Source organism: Dysidea avara, chromosome 9 (genome assembly GCF_963678975.1).
Source record: "Dysidea avara chromosome 9, odDysAvar1.4, whole genome shotgun sequence".
NCBI classification, from domain to species: domain Eukaryota; kingdom Metazoa; phylum Porifera; class Demospongiae; order Dictyoceratida; family Dysideidae; genus Dysidea; species Dysidea avara.
In genome coordinates this window covers 32,388,527-32,406,341 of record NC_089280.1, presented here as the reverse complement: position 1 = coordinate 32,406,341, position 17,815 = coordinate 32,388,527, and the positions used below count along the sequence as shown (strand labels likewise).

Sequence of the window (17,815 nt, the reverse complement as noted above, 5' to 3'; positions counted from 1 at the left end):
AAGGTGCGGCCCTCAAAAAGGCCATGGTGAAAAAAGATGTGAAATCCAAGATGGCGGCCAAGAAATGGCTGTGATGGTAGGTTAATGGTAAAAATTTTAATAACGACAATTCAGGTGAATTTGGTGCCAAGACCAAGCGGCACAAAATTCACCTGAATTGTTGTTATTAAATTTTTTACCATTAACCTATCATCAGCCATTTCTTGGCCGCCACCTTCGATTTCACATCTTTTTTCACCATGGCCTTTTTGAGGGCTGCATCTTTTTTTACAGCTTGGCTGTTTTTGATTAGATATCACTTCTTTTTGTATTTGTATACTGCAAAGCCAGCCAATGGCTGGCTTTGGGGGTTTTTTAACCCATGTGTGTTTTTTTCTTTACCACAGGAAGAAGAAAAGAACTTAAAGAAGATTTTTAATACTTCAATTATTTTTGATTTTATCAGTAATTATACAAATTGTATACATATATTTATTACATGCCCATTATTCCCCACAGGATATTATTTTGCAGCTGATCTCTCTACTGGGTGACTTGAAATGTAGCTGAACTATCTATAAGGTGACCTCTTCTAGCTGATCTCTCTACAGGGTGATTTGTTCCTAGATGAACCCTCTACAGGTGATTTGTTTGCATCTAAACTCTCTACATGGTGGTTTCGTTGTAGCTGAACTCTCTACATGATGGTTTCTTTGTAGCTGAACTCTCTACAAGGTGACTTCTTCTAGCTGAACTCTCTACAGGGTGATCCTTTTGTAGCTGAACTCTCTACAGGGTGATTTGTTTGCAGCTGAACTCTCTACATGATGGTTTCTTTGTAGCTGAACTCTCTACAAGGTGACCTCTTCTAGTGGATCTCTATACAGGGTGATTTGTTTCTAGCTGAACTCTCTACAGGTTATTTGTTTGCAGCTAAACTCTCTACATGGTGGTTTCGTTGTAGCTGAACTCTCTACACAATGGTTTCTTTGTAGCTGAACTCTCTACAAGGTGTATTCTTCTAGCTGATCTCTCTACAGGGTGATTTGTTTCTAGCTGAACTCTCTACAGGTGATTTGTTTGCAGCTGAACTCTCTACATGATGGTTTCTTTGTAGCTGAACTCTCTACAAGGTGACTTCTTCTAGCTGATCTTTCTACAGGGTGAATTGTTTGTAGCTGAACTATCTACAAGGTAACTTCTTCTAGCTGATCTCTCTACAGGGTGATTTGTTTGTATAGATGAACTATCTACAAGGTAACTTCTTCTAGCTGATCTCTCTACAGGGTGATTTGTTTGCAGCTGAACTCTCTACATGATGGTTTCTTTGTAACTGAACACTCTACAAGGTGACTTCTTCTAGCTGATCTTTCTACAGGGTGAATTGTTTGTAGCTGAACTATCTACAAGGTAACTTCTTCTAGCTGATCTCTCTACAGGGTGATTTGTTTGTATAGATGAACTATCTACAAGGTAACTTCTTCTAGCTGATCTCTCTACAGGGTGATTTGTTTGCAGCTGAACTCTTTACATGATGGTTTCTTTGTAGCTGAACTCTCTACAAGGTGACTTCTTCTAGCTGAACTCTCTACAGGATGATTCTTTGTAGCTAAACTCTCTATATGATGGTTTCTTTGTAGCTGAACTCTCTACAAGGTGACTTCTTCTAGCTGATCCCTCTACAGGGGGATTTGTTTGTAGCTGAACTCTCAACAAGTGATTTATTTGCAGCTGACTTCTTTATGTGGTGGTTTCTTTGTAGCTGAACTCACTACAAGATGACCTCTTCTAGCTGATCTCTCTCCAGGGTGATGTGTTTCTAGTTGAACGCTCTACTGGTGATTTCTTTGTAGCTGAACTCTTTACAAGGTGACTTCTTCTAGCTGAACTCTCTACAAAGTGATTTCTTTGTAGCTGAACTCTCTACATGATGGTTTCTTTGTAGCTGAACTCTCTACAAGGTGACCTCTTCTAGCTGATCCTTCTACAGGGCGATTTGTTTGTAGTTGAATTCTCTACACGGTGATTTGTTTGAGGCTGAACTCTCTACATGGCGGTTTCTTTGTAGCTGAACTCTTTACAAGGTGACCTCTTCTAGCTGATCTCTCTACAGAGTGATTTGTTTCTAGCTGAACTCTCTACAGGTTATTTGTTTGCAGCTAAACTCTCTACATGGTGGTTTCGTTGTAGCTTAACTCTCTACACGATGGTTTCTTTGTAGCTGAACTCTCTACAAGGTGACTTCTTCTAGCTGAACTCTCTACAGAGTGATTTGGTTGCAGCTTAACTCTCAGAGTCTACATGATGGTTTCTTTGTAGCTGAACTCTCTACAAGGTGACTTCTTCTAGCTGAACTCTCTACAGGGTGATCCTTTTGTAGCTGAACTCTCTACAGGGTGATCCTTTTGTAGCTGATCTCTCTACAGGGTGATTTGTTTCTAGCTGAACTCTCAACAGGTTATTTGTTTGCAGCTAAACTCTCTACATGGTGATTTCGTTGTAGCTGAACTCTCTACACGATGGTTTCTTTGTAGCTGAACTCTCTACAAGGTGACTTCTTCTAGCTGATCTCTCTACAAGGCGATTTGTTTCTAGCTGAACTCTCTACTACAGGTGATTTGTTTGCAGCTAATCTCTCTACATGGTGGTTTCTTTGTAGCTGAACTCTCTACAAGGTGATTTGTTTGCCGCTGAACTCTCTACATGATGGTTTCTTTGTAACTGAACTCTCTACAAAGTAACCTCTTCTAGCTGATCTCTCTACAGGGTGATCTTTTTGTAGCTGAACGCTCTACAGGGTGATTTGTTTGCAGCTGAACTCTCTACATGATGGTTTCTTTGTAGCTGAACTCTCTACAAGGTGACCTCTTCTGATCTTTTTGTAGCTGAACTCTCTACAGGGTGATTTGTTTGCAGCTGAACTCTCTACACGATGGTTTCTTTGTAGCTGAACTCTCTACAAGGTGACCTTTTCTAGCTGATCTATCTACAGGGTGATTTGTTTCTAGCTGTGTGAACTCTCTACAGGCAATATGTTTGCAGCTGAACTGTCTACATGGTGGTTTCTTTGTACCTGAACTCTCTACAAGGTGACTTGTTTCTAGCTGATCCCTCTACAAGGTAACTTCCTCGAGCTGATCTCTCTACAGGTTGATTTGTTTGTAACTGAACTCTCTACAGGGTGATTTGTTTGCAGCTGAACTCTCTACAGGGTGATTTGTTTGTAGCTGAACTCTCTACAGGATGGTTTCTTTGTTAGTATTATTATTAGCACTTTACAGTGACCAGCACTGAAGGTCTGACAGTTACTGAACGTTCTACAAGGCAATCTTTTTCTAGCTGATCTCTCTACAAGGTGACGTCCTCTGGCTGATCTCTCTATAGGGTGACTTGTATCTAGCTGAACTATCTACAGGATGATCTGTTCATAGTTGAACTCTCTACAGGTTACTTTGTTTGTAGCTGAAATCTCATGTTTCAAACTGATCTCACTGTAGCATAACTTCTTTGTAGCTGAACTCTCTACAGAGTGATTTTTTTGTAGCTGAACTGTATATAGGGTGATTTGTTTGTACCTGAACTTTCTACAGGGTGATTTGTTTATAGCTGAATGCTCTGCAGGGTGATTTGTTTGTAGTTGATCTCTCTACAGGGTTTCTTTGCAGCTGAGTTCTCTACAGGGTGACTTCTTCTAGCTGAACTCTCTCTTGTTTCTAGCTGATCTCTCTACAGAGTAACTTGTTTGTATAGCTGAACTCTTTACAGAGTAGTATTTTGGTTGCTGAACTCTCTACACGGTGACTTGCTTGTAGCAAAATTCTTTACAGAGTGACTTGGTGGTAGCTGAATTCTCTACAGAGTGACTTACTTGTAGCTGAATTCTCTACAGAGTGACTTACTTGTAGCTGAACACTGTATAAACTATAAAGTGACTTGCCTGTAGCTGAACTCTCTTCAGGGTTACTTGTTTGCAGGTGATCTCTATAGGGTAACTTGTTTGTATAGATGAACTCTTTACAGGGTAGTTTCTTTGTAGCTGAACTCTCTTCACAGTGACTTGTTTGTAGCTGAATTCTCTAGAGAGTGTAGCCGAACTCTCTACAGGGTGCATGACTTGTTTATAGCTGAATTCTTTTCAGTGTGACTTGTAATGTTCTGAATCACTACAGCAATATATTTGTAGCTGAACTCTCTATAGGGTGACTTGCTTCTTGCTAAACTGCCTATAAGATTAACTGTTTGCAGCTGAACTCCTACAGAATAACCTGTAATGTAATGGAACTCTATAATGGAGTAAATAAATTAGCTGAATGCTCTATTAGGGTGACTGTTCTATTAGAGTATCTCGATCTCACATTTACTACACGGAGTTGGCTTTCGAATCATAACTCAGTGGTTTGTAATCCACTTCTTCTATACTACTGCAAGGACTTTTAATGAAGATTATTCCAGCTATACACCGATTTTCAGCTCATTGCTCTAAGCGGTTTGCCTAGTAGGCGTGAAAACTTATACTTTTTTATTCCTAAAAATCGATCACGTAATTGTGACACAGGTTGGGTTTTGTGTCATATCTCCGTGGTCTTTATTTCGATTCCTTTCAAACCACCAAAAGGCACTCCTACGATGGTTACTCCATCTACATAGCAATTTCCAACTCATTCCATGAAGCGGTTTACCCTGTAGGCGTGACAACAAATCGATCTTGTTGTACGCGAATAATCGGTCATAACTCCTGAATCATTCATCGGATTTGCACCACATTTGATGCTAGGATTCGCCTGTGGACTCCCCTTCTGTGTGCCAAATGTCATGGTGATCGGAGTACGCATTTGCATTTTATAGCAATTTTTGCAAGTGTGCGAAAAGACGAAGAAGGAAAAAAAAAACCAAGAAAAAAAACGAAACTTTTGCCACTCGTATCTCGGAAATGGCTTGAGTGATTTCCTTCAAATTTGGAATGTAGCCTCCCCTAGCTGGCGGGCAACTCTGCAGCAAATTTGGTTCCAATCCAATAAGTGATCACTGAGATACAAAGGTGTGAAAATGACGTTTTCGTTCTTCCTGTCAATATACTCACGGGTGTGGCGCGTCGGCTTCTTGGGCCGCACGACACACTACCGTGTGTCTTGATGTACATTTGGACCCAAGACAAGTCTGTGGTGTCTCAAAAAATCAACATTTTATCAATGGTCCAAAGAGTAGTAGATAGATTACTTGTACCAAGAGGTTTTTATATTATGAAGCACCTCAATGTGTGATTTATAGTACTGTAATTACTAATGGTTTTTAAAAGTATTTTGCATTCAAGCTTTGAAGATCAGTACAGGCAGATGTTAAATACACATGAAAATGTGGTCAGCATGTTTACTTCCGCCCATGAGTATGTGCATGAATTTATGACTTGATCTTCAAAGTGGTAATGAATATAAAGTACTCCTAAAACAAAAACAGCCTTGGGGCTGTAAAAAAGGGTGCTGCCAAGCAAAGTAGGATCAATCAAACAAGCTTATTCAACATGACTGGTAAGAACAAGGACTGATATCAAGTTGCAGCCAAGTGAATGCAGTATTACCCATTCTCTTTGTATCTAGCTATAACTATAAATAATAAAGCTAGAGCAAATACACATGCAACTGTTATTAAATTCTCATTTGGCCGCTTTTTAAAATCACACACTACAAAAGAAAAGCGGCCAAATGACAATTTAATAACAGTTGCATGTGTATTTGCTCTAGTTTTATTATATAGCTATAGCTAGATACAAAGAGAATGGGTAATACGTACTTGGCCGCAACTTGATATCAGTCCTTGTTCTTACCAGTCATGTTGAATAAGCTTGTTTGACTGATCCTACTTTGCTTGGCAGCGCCCTTTTTTGACAGTCCCAAGGCTGTTTTTGTTTTAGGATATCACACATTTTTGTCACTGAACAAGACCAAAAAAATTAATGCATAAAGCTAATAGCTAGTTTCATACAAGCCACCTTTGGATATCACAACAGCTTCAACATGTATTGTGTGTACTACTTCATAGCTTGGGACATGAAGTGACAAAACCAATAAATGTAGTTTGGTACAAGTAGGCAGGTAGTTGTCGGTGTTGCAACCTCGGTAGGATCACGGTATGGCTTCTAGGCACCATTAAAACCATCAGTGAACAGATTGAGTAAAGGCCATTCCCCGGCAGGTGAGAATGTGCCCCAAACTTCTTATTATACTGGATTGTCCCTTGAAATGTACAAACAAAGCTGTATTGTGGGCTGCGTTAGCTACTTCAGACAACTGAACAACAAACACTTACGAGAATAGCACGGCGATAGCAAGTTCATTGAGGTTACTACATTTCACCTAGCATTGACGTTTACGGCCGAATTTGCACCGAGTTCACCGACTGTAAATAAACGCTACTGTAGTTAGAGGTGTCTTAAATTTAAGATAGGTTCTAGAAGACTGCAAAATAAATCAGCAATAAGTGTAGGTGACGATATTATCTTGTGAGCATACGTATGGAAATTAACTCACCACTTCCCAGAAAAATGGCAGGTCATAATTGAGCGAAACTACTCCATATGTTTAACCACATATGCATGAAGCGCAAGAGTGAATGAATCAAACTTTGAGAAAATCGCTTATGGTGGCTTTCGCAAGAGAGATGGAGTTCCAAGATTTGTACTGAAGAAACTTAACTAGCCAAAGAACTTGTGATAGCAAATCCAAGGCTGTAGAACTATCACAGTCTAAAATATAAGAGTAAAAAAAGGACGGCTCGCACTAACGAGTATGTGATGTAGAAGAATATGACGTTTTCAGCAAAATGTCATGCGGTGTTACTAAAATATAACAGGGATTACTTACTTAGTAATACGCTTATATAACAATATACCAAAGATTTTGTTGTATCGCGAGGTTTTTTTACAAAAGTATAGTTTTAAAGGTAGGTTTTAGGTGTGCGTTCTATTAGAGTTAGTCGTTCGTGTACATAACTCACGGTAGTTGTGTGCCCTACTTTCCTTGGCCGTGCGACTCACTACTGTGAGGCTTGATTTAGTAATTAATTTCACACATTGAGGTACAGGTAAACGATAAAATCCATTCCTAGGACCATAGTAAAGTGCTTATATTACAGAAGCACAGAAGTATCTTGGTTTAAATATATGTGCATTGGATTATAAACAGGTCCTGGTAGCCCTCTTGAGGAGTTCTACTGTATGTACCTATGCAGCCACATATGCAACTTATGTAAATAGGGTTAAGTCCACTAGAGTTGGATTCAACTTACAGTAGCAAAGAAGGTATTTCTGAAGATAAAGAAGGTATTTCTGAAGAGATGATACAAGATTCACATGATATATTATATGGACACATAGTAGTAGATCTGTAATTTAAAGTCAACTTGTCTAATAAGGACCATTTTTAGACTTGCTGGAAAGGGTTGATGCTTTGGTGTTATACATTAATATCCAATTAAAAAAGTGTAAAATAACTGCAGCACACAGGTGGTCTTTCAATACAGGAGGTCACTAATACAGGTTGCACTGTACCTAGACACCTTCACTCTGTAAGACAAACTTGGCATAGCCTTGTTGCGAGTGATTATTGGAGGTGTACACTCCCATACAGCAATAATAGACTACAAAATTCCACTATATACCACAACATAATTCATTATATCTCTTGAGCCCATTGTGGTCCCACCACAAACTTTTATGAAACACAGATCATGACTCGCTCATTATTCACAAAACGATCGAAGAATTTCAAGCAGCATTGTTTTAAATATAAAGGATTAAAGTATTCAATAAAGTACTTTCAAACCAAAATTAAGTAGATATCTCATAGTTTAGGGATCACTGGAAAGGTCAATCAACAGTCTTCCATCAGTCAAAATTGTATTTAAAAATATTTACACAGTGTGAAGTTACGGTTGATTTTGTATCTACCGATAGACCAATTTTTCATGAAATATTCTAAATATTTGTGGTCATTATCAGAAACTATGGGATGTGTGGGGCTAAAAATTCTCATGAGTGATAAGCACCACATGTACTACAAACACACCAAGTTTTGTCAAAATCCGACGGGTGACCCTAAATTCCTTGTTGATTTGACACGAAATGACCCATATATATACTGTACATACTCACCTGAAAGGTCCATTTTCACTGCTTATAACTGGCAAGTCAATAACAAATGTATCACTAACTTCAAAGCTATCAATATTTACAATCAATCGAGGTCTTTTACTTTGACCAGATGTAGAGATGATCGGTTCTATATTATTACAAAAAATGAACAGATTTTTAGGTGAAGTCTAACAAACCTCCAGCTAATGTTCTCGCAGTAACTATATCACTCTTCTCCCCCTCCAGTGGTCTACCAGTAGTTCCTATCAACCTGACTGCTGTCACATATACACTGTACTCTGTGTATGGTCTGAGGTTGTCAAGAGCATAGTTACCAGTGAAGTTGGTAACATTGACCACTTGTACTGGTTGGTTAGTGCTTTTATAGTGTACCTGCAGTAACAAGGATCAGTGAAAATATTTGCAAGAAAATTTACCATATAATAGTCAATTTCACCACGAGGATTATGAGGTCTGTTCCATGCCAGTTCAAGTGAACTAATATTTACTTGAGTGACATTAAATGAAACAGGAGGTGATGATGGTACTGTAATAAGTTATCATAGATAGTATAATGTTGATTAGTTTACAAACCTTCAACTATTAGTCTCAATATAGTAACTGTGCTTCCACCATCATTCCTTACACTACACCTATATCGTCCACTATCATTATAAGTGACACTACTGATATGAAGAGTGGAGGATGCTGTACGACTATCATCCTCATCAGTTGTTGTTTCATTAAACTCAACTCTTTTTGGTGTCTTCCAGGAGAACATCAAGTTTGTTGGAGCATCCTGATCATTAGTAGCAGTACATGTGATCTGAAACTCTTCATCCAATACTACATGAACTTGTTGTGGTAGTTCTACTACTATTGGTGGACCTGTATGATGTACATTAAAAAGTGTTATTTCATTATTACTAACATACCATATACTGTGATAATTGCTGGATTAGACTCAACCTTACCACCTTTATTACTAGCCACACACTTGTACACTCCCTCATCTGGTCCCACTATGTTAGTAATCCTCAACATGTTTGAGTTAGTACCAGACACTACTACACCATCCTTCATCCACTGGTAGACTATGTCAGTACCAAGTGCATTACAAGTGAGCTGTGTTGACTGGCCAATGAATACAGTAACATAATCAGGATTGGTGAGGATGAGTGGGAGAACTGCAAGTGAAGAGCAATAATCTCTGAGCAAAACAATGATACAATTTACTTAATAATTCTCCTTCATTAGAGGTAACACTATTCCTATCAACATCAGTAGCTCTACACTGATACTTGCCACTATCAGCTACTGTAGTTCTGTCCAGTGTTAAACTACTACTCACTCCATTACTGTGTGTTGTAACTTGTGTAACATCTGAAGTGAATGATCTTCTGTCCTTTTCCCATGTGATATTTAGTGAATCACTTCCATTAGCAAAACAGTCAAAGATCACTTTGTCATTGTTATTAACAAACTGATTTTGTGGATGCCTCCAAAACAATGGTAAACCAGCTGTAGCAATAAATGGCAATTTTAATACAATATGCATCACTGTTAAAGCTTATAAGCAGTTTTATAGACATAAGTATCAATAGTTAGATGTAATTGTAATTGGCAGAGTAAAATCCAACTTGTTTGAATCATAACTCAAACTGAGACAATGGCACGATACATCTAAGTGTAGGTTAGAGACCTAGCACGAGAATCTTCGTGAATTTTAAAACTGAGCAAAGTGAGGTTTTTAAAATACACGAAGATCCAAGGGCATGGTCTCTAACCGACTTAGAAAAGGTATGCATTATATGGGTATATAGGTGGAGTCATTGTGGGATTGGGTTATATGTCGTACTGAAATCGTTGTGCAATGTTAAAGTAATCACGGAAGACTGAACATGTTTGTTGAAGTGTTGAAAAAATTCGAAGCTCGCACTGCTTCCTTTCGCAAGTAAAGACTAATTGGATCTGGCACAGCTGGGAAACAGCAGTGATTGATAATGTCAAGCCGAGTTAGCGGTAGCCAGTACCTATGGCATCACAGCAGTGTAAAGAACACGTGTGTCGAAGAAGCAGCTTGTGTGGATTTATATGATGGGAACGAGTTGTCACAAGTTGTGGTGCCACAGTAGCACAAAGAATAGGCATGGTTTCTAATATGGACCACACCCACATTACACATAGCGAAAAATACTGTTCTACAAGGAAGCTTACCTAGTTAGGTCTTGGTAAAGTCCATCCATAGTTTAATAGATGACAAAAACAGCCATAAAACACTCTAGAAACAGATGAGTGCCAAACAGAATTTTCTGTGATATTTTTGGACTCCTCCGTTCATCGTGACAAACATACGTACAACATTAGATTGTACTTCCCATAATCAAATTCTTTTAGGTATACCTATAAAATGAATAGAGTGGTTAGCCACATGTTGGCCTGGGTGACTGGTCAGCCACTGCAGGCTATCAGCCTGATTATGTTTGGAGGGAGCATTGTAAATCAATAATCGAAAGTGAGATTTGTGATGCTTCAGGTCTTTTCTGCCAGCAGGTTTCTAACCATTTTAAGAACCTGCTAGCAGGTCTCTTAGTGAATTTTAAAGACCTCATTATCCTCCAAAGATCAAAGCATATTATGCATAGTATTTTCTAACTGCTTTTCTAACCCCAATAATTATATGTGTGACCCTCTGACATGTAGTGACAAACTGGAGACTTTGCAAATCCATTGAAAAAAAGTACCTAGATGGCACGAAAAATACAATGTGGGCCTTTACATTAGTGGTGTACCAACATAGATCTTCATAGACAGGTACACCTATTTACAGGTTTCACCCCATGCAGACTATTAGCACAAAGTACCTTTAGTGAACTCTACATACATTTGTTTTTACAACTGTTTAAAAAGTGCAACTTAATTGTCTCTCATTTCAGTCACTCAACTATTTATAAAAGACTCCACACTGTTGCTCACAAGGTACCATAGCATCCTTATCTCAGCATAACTTTCATCCCTCTTTTGAAAAACTATGATGCAATAGAAATCTGTGTAGACTTTGTGGATCATGTGATGTACTTCATCCGTTTCTGAGTGAACTGCAATCACAGCTGATATATTTAACGTCACATATCTTGATATAGTGAGATCTAGCAGAGAATACCATAGTTCCATGAGCACCAATCTCGAATGAAGAATGGCCTCAACAATGCACTTGGTGGAATTTCTTGATGCAGTATATAAAAGTGGAGCTGAAACACATGCTACAGGAGTACCAAAGCCACCATATTTGTCGGAGAGAAAACAACTGACACTCCAATAATAAAATTTCAGTTCCAAATACAGCTGATTGTTATTACTATAATTTTTACTGGGACCAGGTCACATACAATCGAGTACATGTACAAATGGGACAACCTAACAACAGGGACAAGGCATATACATTGTGTAGCTAACACATTGTACATGTGGTCAGGAGAATAATAGCTACTCCCAGTGGTGCACTATAAACACCAGTCATATAATAACAGTATTATGCAATTGCATTAGCTACACCTACATAGATCAGCATGAATTTCTAAGCTGCAGGTAACCGTTGATGTGACTACAACAGAATTAAGGACTTAATGCAGACTGCTATATTAGGTAAGTGACTGCTCTATTAGGATATATATCAACCTGAGCACATCTGCAAGATGAACTTAGCTACTTTACGGTTTTAATTTCTTGTAAACAATTAACTTCATGAACTACCGTATATGTGGAAATTTTGGCGGTGACTTTAATTTGGCAATTTTGCGAAATTAGAGCGTACCGCCAAATTAAAATGACGCCAAATATAGCGAGTCCCATTTTAATTATTCGCACGTTATTCTTTCTAAGATGGCCGCGGTAACCCTGTTTAAGTTCTTCAAACGAAAGGAGCAATCCATCGGGAGTTCTCTATTAACTAGTAAAGACATTGAAAGTGCAGGCAGAGCCATGGCTAAAGCTTTGAAAGTAGCTTCTAAAGAAGTGCCTTGAAGAAAGTATAACTCGTATACCGATGAACAGCGTGCAGAACTAGGAAAGTATTCCTTAGATAATGGGCCTACTACAGCAGCAAAGCATTACTCTAAAGTGTGGGGCATTAACATCAATGAATCAACTTGCAGGCAACTGAAGGTGGAGTATTTTGACAAACTGAATGAGGAAATCAAAGAGAGAAAAAAGAAAGGAAACTGAACCAATTGTCATTAAGAAGCTGCCCACTAAAGACAGAGAAAGGCCATTAATGTTGGGTCAAGAGTTAGATGCAGCAGTACAAGAGTATGTGGAGTCCCTCAGAAAGGTAAATGGATCTGTAAACACTCTTGTGGTAATGGGTGCGGCAGAGGGTATAGTTGGAGCCAGGGATATGTCTAAGCTCAAACAAATTGAAATCACTAAAAGCTGGGCTAGATTGTTACTCATCAGGATGGGTTACATTAAAAAGAAATGTACTACTTCTGGAAAACTACCTTCAAGATTATTTGACTAATCAAAAAGAAATTTTCCTTACAGACATAGCAGCTGAGATTGTGATGAATGAAATACCCAAAGATCTTATCATAAACTGGGATCAAACTGGTCTGTCAATTGTTCCCACAAGTGACTGGACAATGGAGAAGCGGGGCACAAAAGTTGTACCTATTGCAAACGCTGATGACAAAAGGCAGTTGACTGCTGTACTGGCTGTGACTGCAAGTGATGAGTACCTTAAACCTCAACTATTGTATAAAGGAAAAACAACAAAATGTCACCCAACAGTGACTTTTCCAGAAGGATGGGACATTTGGCATAGTGAAAATCGTTGGTCAAATGAAGAGACTACCAAGAGGTGGTACATTAGAAAGATCATCATACCTTTTGTGTCACAAAGGAGAAAGGATTTAAAGCTAGCACCAGCACACTCTGCTATCACTATATTTGATGGGTTTCAAGGGCAAACTACAGATGAAGTCATTTCGGTGCTACGACAGAACAAAATTATACCAGTGCAATTGCCACCAAATTGCACTGATAAGTTACAACCAGTAGATCTTTCTATCAACAAACCTATGAAAGATCACATGAAGAGAAAGTTTCAGGAACGGTATGCTGTTGAAGTTCGACAAAAGCTCAAGACGATTCATGTCAGTCAAGTTCGCCAGCCTTTCAGTCATCAAGAACCCTAGTGCAAACTGGATTATTTTGGGGTGGAAAGCACTTGAAAGGAGACCAGAAATTGCTATTAATGGCTTTAGGAAATCTGGTATTTATGACATCATTGACGTTTAAATCATCATTTTGAACCACTAGTAAAGAGTACTATAATTGAATTGTACACTAATAACTAGCATTTAAAATGATTATAGTTGTACAGTATGTCAATATGTACAGTAAATTAAACGTTTCTGATCACTAGAAACAAATCTACAGCTATCTAATCAGTATCAGCTACAGGAAATGGCTCTAACTCCAGCTGTTCAAAACATTCTATCAGATGCTTCCTCATTTTACTCTTTGTTGGCAGGATTCCACTGCTGGCTATCGAAACACATGTTGCTTTCGCAAACAGCCCACAATCAGATGTACCATCACTTCAACCTCTACTTTAGCCCCAAACATTTGCTTTAGAATCTTAACTGTGGCTTCATCAATGGAAGAATACAGTGAATCATAAACAGCAAGCTTGGGATAGGTGTTGACTGTGGAAGCAGCAATCCAATGACACACTTTACAGTGGAGTATCTGCAGAGCATTAGATGCACTCTTAGCAGTTAGCCTCTTGGACTTGGTTAGAGTCAGTGTAGATTGTAGTCCATTAACTCTAAATTTCCTGCTAAGCAATTTCTGAGCAAAATTAATATGTTTGTTAGTCAAACAGTCACCTGCATGGAAAAAACAACGTGTATTACTTTACTATGTTTCGTGTACTGTGTGCATAGAATAATAATATTTAGACCTAGCCTTGTGGTGCTTCTAGAGCTGATGGCTGTAGCTAAAAAAGACAGCATATTTGTAAGCAAAAGGCAGGGGTGGATCCAGACTTATGGAAAGGGGGGGTCAAAATGAACTGTGAGGCACTTCATTGTCTAGTTTGGTAAGGTGAGACCAAAACACAAAAAAAGGTCACAGCCTGCTGACAATAGCTGCCCACCTCACAAACTACACATTTATCACTGATAAAGTACATAAAAATCCTTACATAGCTCGCTACACACTGCTCTAATACTGTGACTGCTTTATTGGGGTGATTGCTGTATTAGAGTATCTCAGTCTTTGTATGCTAAAAATTTTTGGAGGGGGGTCAAGAGCCCCCTTTGACCCCTTGCCCCTGAAAGGATTGATAATTGTACATAAGTGCATCATTTAGCCATTACGACACTTAAAAGGTTTACTATATACTAAGTATTAGATTAAAAACATTAGAGCAATGATAGCAATCATTCAACTACGTACGGACGATGGTGCATATTTAGGAGTAGCTAGTTCAATCCAAGCCTATCAGTACTGCACATTACCGGTATGTTCTGACAGCAAGGTTTAAGATTTTAATCCCACTATGTTTTAAAAACTAAACCTTTTAATATCATCTTTGTCTGTAGTGTTCAGAAGCTGACGTTTACATTTTAACCATGGCACTCCTTCCTGGTGATTGTCATTTGTTGAGATGGAATCAAGATCAATCACATCATCATCCACTTGCATTTTCTTATCAGGAGAAATTCCTGGCACTGCTTCCTTTATACTTTGCTTTGGTGCCTTTCTTGCTAATTTTAATTCAATTGGAGGACATGTCGACACTAATCTTTGCACTTTGGGTACCAAATTGCTGCTCATGGTGCTCTCAAAAACGAGTTTACACGGGATCTCTAATCCTCCTTGTGGCAGGTCAGAAGAATATCGACAATGTGCTTCAGTAATAATGCAGCTCAGTGATCCATCAAACTCCAAGAACACGTGACAAGCTGCCGAAATCTTTCTTGGCACGTGCCCAATAATTTCACTTCCCTTCTTAATCGCGACCGTGTACGAGTTGCTGGCATTTCCGTCCTCTATTTCACACACGGGGATTTCTCCTAAGGCTGGAGTCCATCTATCACTATACACATGGAAACCACGAACGTAGGAATCGACAGCATGTGTATCCATGACAGAATACTAATAATTAACGTGTGCTGTAATAGAAATCTTGTAAAAAGCGTGGACTAAACCGCCAAATTAAAATGTCGCTAACCTAAATGTTTGATGGATCCGCCAAATTAAAATGACGCCAATAGGTGTTTTAGTTAGAATTGCCAAATTTTTGACTCGCCAATATTTCCACTTATACGGTATAGGGTAGCTAACCAAAAAAAGATGGCACTGTGTGGGTATTAAAAGTGTGTGCTCTACTACAGCTAAGTGACTGCTCTATTAGAGTATCTCGATTGTACAGTATTTCATACAAGACATACTTTCAGCCTTCTTACATTATCTTGCAAGCGTCCTCTCTCTAACAGGCTTATGAGCTGGAAAACCCAACATAAGTGGTATTCAATAAGTCATCTATAAACAAACAGCTGTGACAAACCACCTGTAACCTGAATAATTAAAATTAATCCCTGTACATCTGTTTTCCAGCCTGTCATCTCTCTAGGATCCATCATCTCTCTATGATCGATGAGCAAACACGTCCCCACAATGGAATGCAAGTAATGTACTATAATGTTTTCATTGGTGTTAAATAAAATCATTGTACCATTTCACTCACTAGCACGAAGAGTGAAATGGTACAATTAATCACCATTATTTATTTATTTATTTATTTATTTATGATGTAATATTAACCACATTTGTGACCTGATTTTGGAAAACCTACCTTTTTGGCACATGGGTCAACTTTCTGTTTTATAGCTGAAACGAGGTACTAGGTGCTCATCTATCTTGTGTTAAAATTCCAGCTTAATATCTTTAAGCATTCCTGAGATATGGCTGATTTTCTGTCCTGTACATTACAAACTAATTTTTATGGTAATGAATTGAGTTCTGTGGGTGATTAGGGGTGACAAATGGTGACAAATCACTTTGTTTATTAATAATTCCATTCTTACCATCTAAAATACTTTAAAAGACATTTCTGATAGTTTGATGAAGTATTCTTGGTACTTTTCTACAATTAAATTCCATGTATCATTGTCTAAGACTAAGTTTTTGCCATTCCAGCAGCTGAACAAATCACCCAGTTTGTAAGTTACTTGTTGTCCCACGCATGTGAAATTACTACATGGTCTGATATAATCATCCATATCTCCTTGGAAAAAGAAGCTATGGGAGTGAAACTTCACAGCAAGAAGGTTTAATAGTTGCTTTATCCAAATGTGCAAAAAAAATTAATTTAAAATATTGTTGAAATTTTCATTTGAGTTTTCCCAAAAAGTTAGCTTGTGTCTAAAAGGTAGGTTTTCCAAGATCCGGTCACATTTCTTATTATCTTTAATACTTGGTTGTATAATTACTTGGACAAGGTCACACATAACCAAGTGCATTCGCCAACATAGTAACCAATGAAAATATTAGTTACTTTCTAAGCACTCATGTTCTTAAGTAGGGCTGCGCCAATTCTAGTATCGGTATCGGTATCGGGCCGATACTACTGTTTTCATGAAGTATCGGAATCGGCCAATATATTGTTGCAGATACCGATTCTTATCCACACGTGCGAGAATAAAATAGCGTTTGTTTGTACTTGCTTATTTTACTAGCACAGTGGACACCTAAAAGCATCAAGTATAACACTAACAACTACCAGCAAAATTACTGATCTATACTGAAACCTACGTGTGAAAACGTTTTACTGAGAAAAAGATCGATATACTCTAATAGAACAGTCAATAACTCTAATAGAGCAATCAGGTAGCTAGAAGTGACTATTTCAGTATTAGAATATTTGTGATTTTGTAGGCACCATTATGATATTATCTACACTTCTCCAGAAGAATACTGGAATATCCACTGGTTTGCATTTCAGTGACTTCCTTCTTTGTAAATCTTGATTGGCCACTTCATTATAAACATGAACCATACTGAAAACGTGTACCATGAAATGCACTATAATATTATAATAAATGTATACACTATGAAGTAGCTACTTTAAGGTACTTCGTATCGGTACTTGTACTTGGCAAATACTTCCCAGCTCAGTACTTGGTATTTGAAGTATCGGTAAAAAGTGGAATCGGTGCAGCCCTATTCTTAAGCCAAAGAACTAGCATCATGTCTTATATTAATGATGATATTCAAGCTATAAAGAACTATTGTTGTTGTAAGGTGTGGATGTTAGTGGTTTGTGATGATGATTTTGATACAAGCTGACTATGATAAAGAATACGAATAATGTTTGAAGATAATTTAGAAAGTTCACGATTGATGACTATGTGAACTAGTCATACAGTAATCGTAATGAGTCACCACAACATTAACATGGATTGCACACTAACATGCAATTACAAATTTTGTGTTAGTGTGCATATACACATATTTATCAAGACACACGGTAGTGTGTCGTGCGGCCCAAGAAGCTGGCGCGCCACACCGTGAGTATATTTACAGGAAGAAAGTAAACACGATTTTCACACTTTTGTAGCTCTGTGATTCCTTATCCGATTGAAACCAAAGTTGCTACAGAAGTGTCGGCTAGGTAGGGGAGTCCACATTACAAATTTGAAG

The 17,815-nt window shown here is 38.2% G+C and overlaps 2 protein-coding genes across 2 annotated transcripts in view; both read right to left on the bottom strand.

The window, feature by feature from the left end:
- Positions 1-17,815, bottom strand: part of LOC136267074 (receptor-type tyrosine-protein phosphatase S-like) — a 336,067-nt gene that overhangs the window by 285,658 nt on the left and 32,594 nt on the right. The window lies entirely within an intron of this gene.
- Positions 1-17,815, bottom strand: part of LOC136266484 (contactin-4-like) — a 38,170-nt gene that overhangs the window by 3,738 nt on the left and 16,617 nt on the right. Inside the window, exons 4-9 of the mRNA XM_066061498.1 lie at positions 9,341-9,625; positions 9,040-9,291; positions 8,699-8,992; positions 8,542-8,651; positions 8,302-8,497; positions 8,126-8,252 (exon numbers count right to left, since the gene is read on the bottom strand). Coding sequence (XP_065917570.1) covers positions 8,126-8,252; positions 8,302-8,497; positions 8,542-8,651; positions 8,699-8,992; positions 9,040-9,291; positions 9,341-9,625 — 1,264 coding nt within the window. The remainder of the gene's footprint in view (positions 1-8,125; positions 8,253-8,301; positions 8,498-8,541; positions 8,652-8,698; positions 8,993-9,039; positions 9,292-9,340; positions 9,626-17,815) is intronic.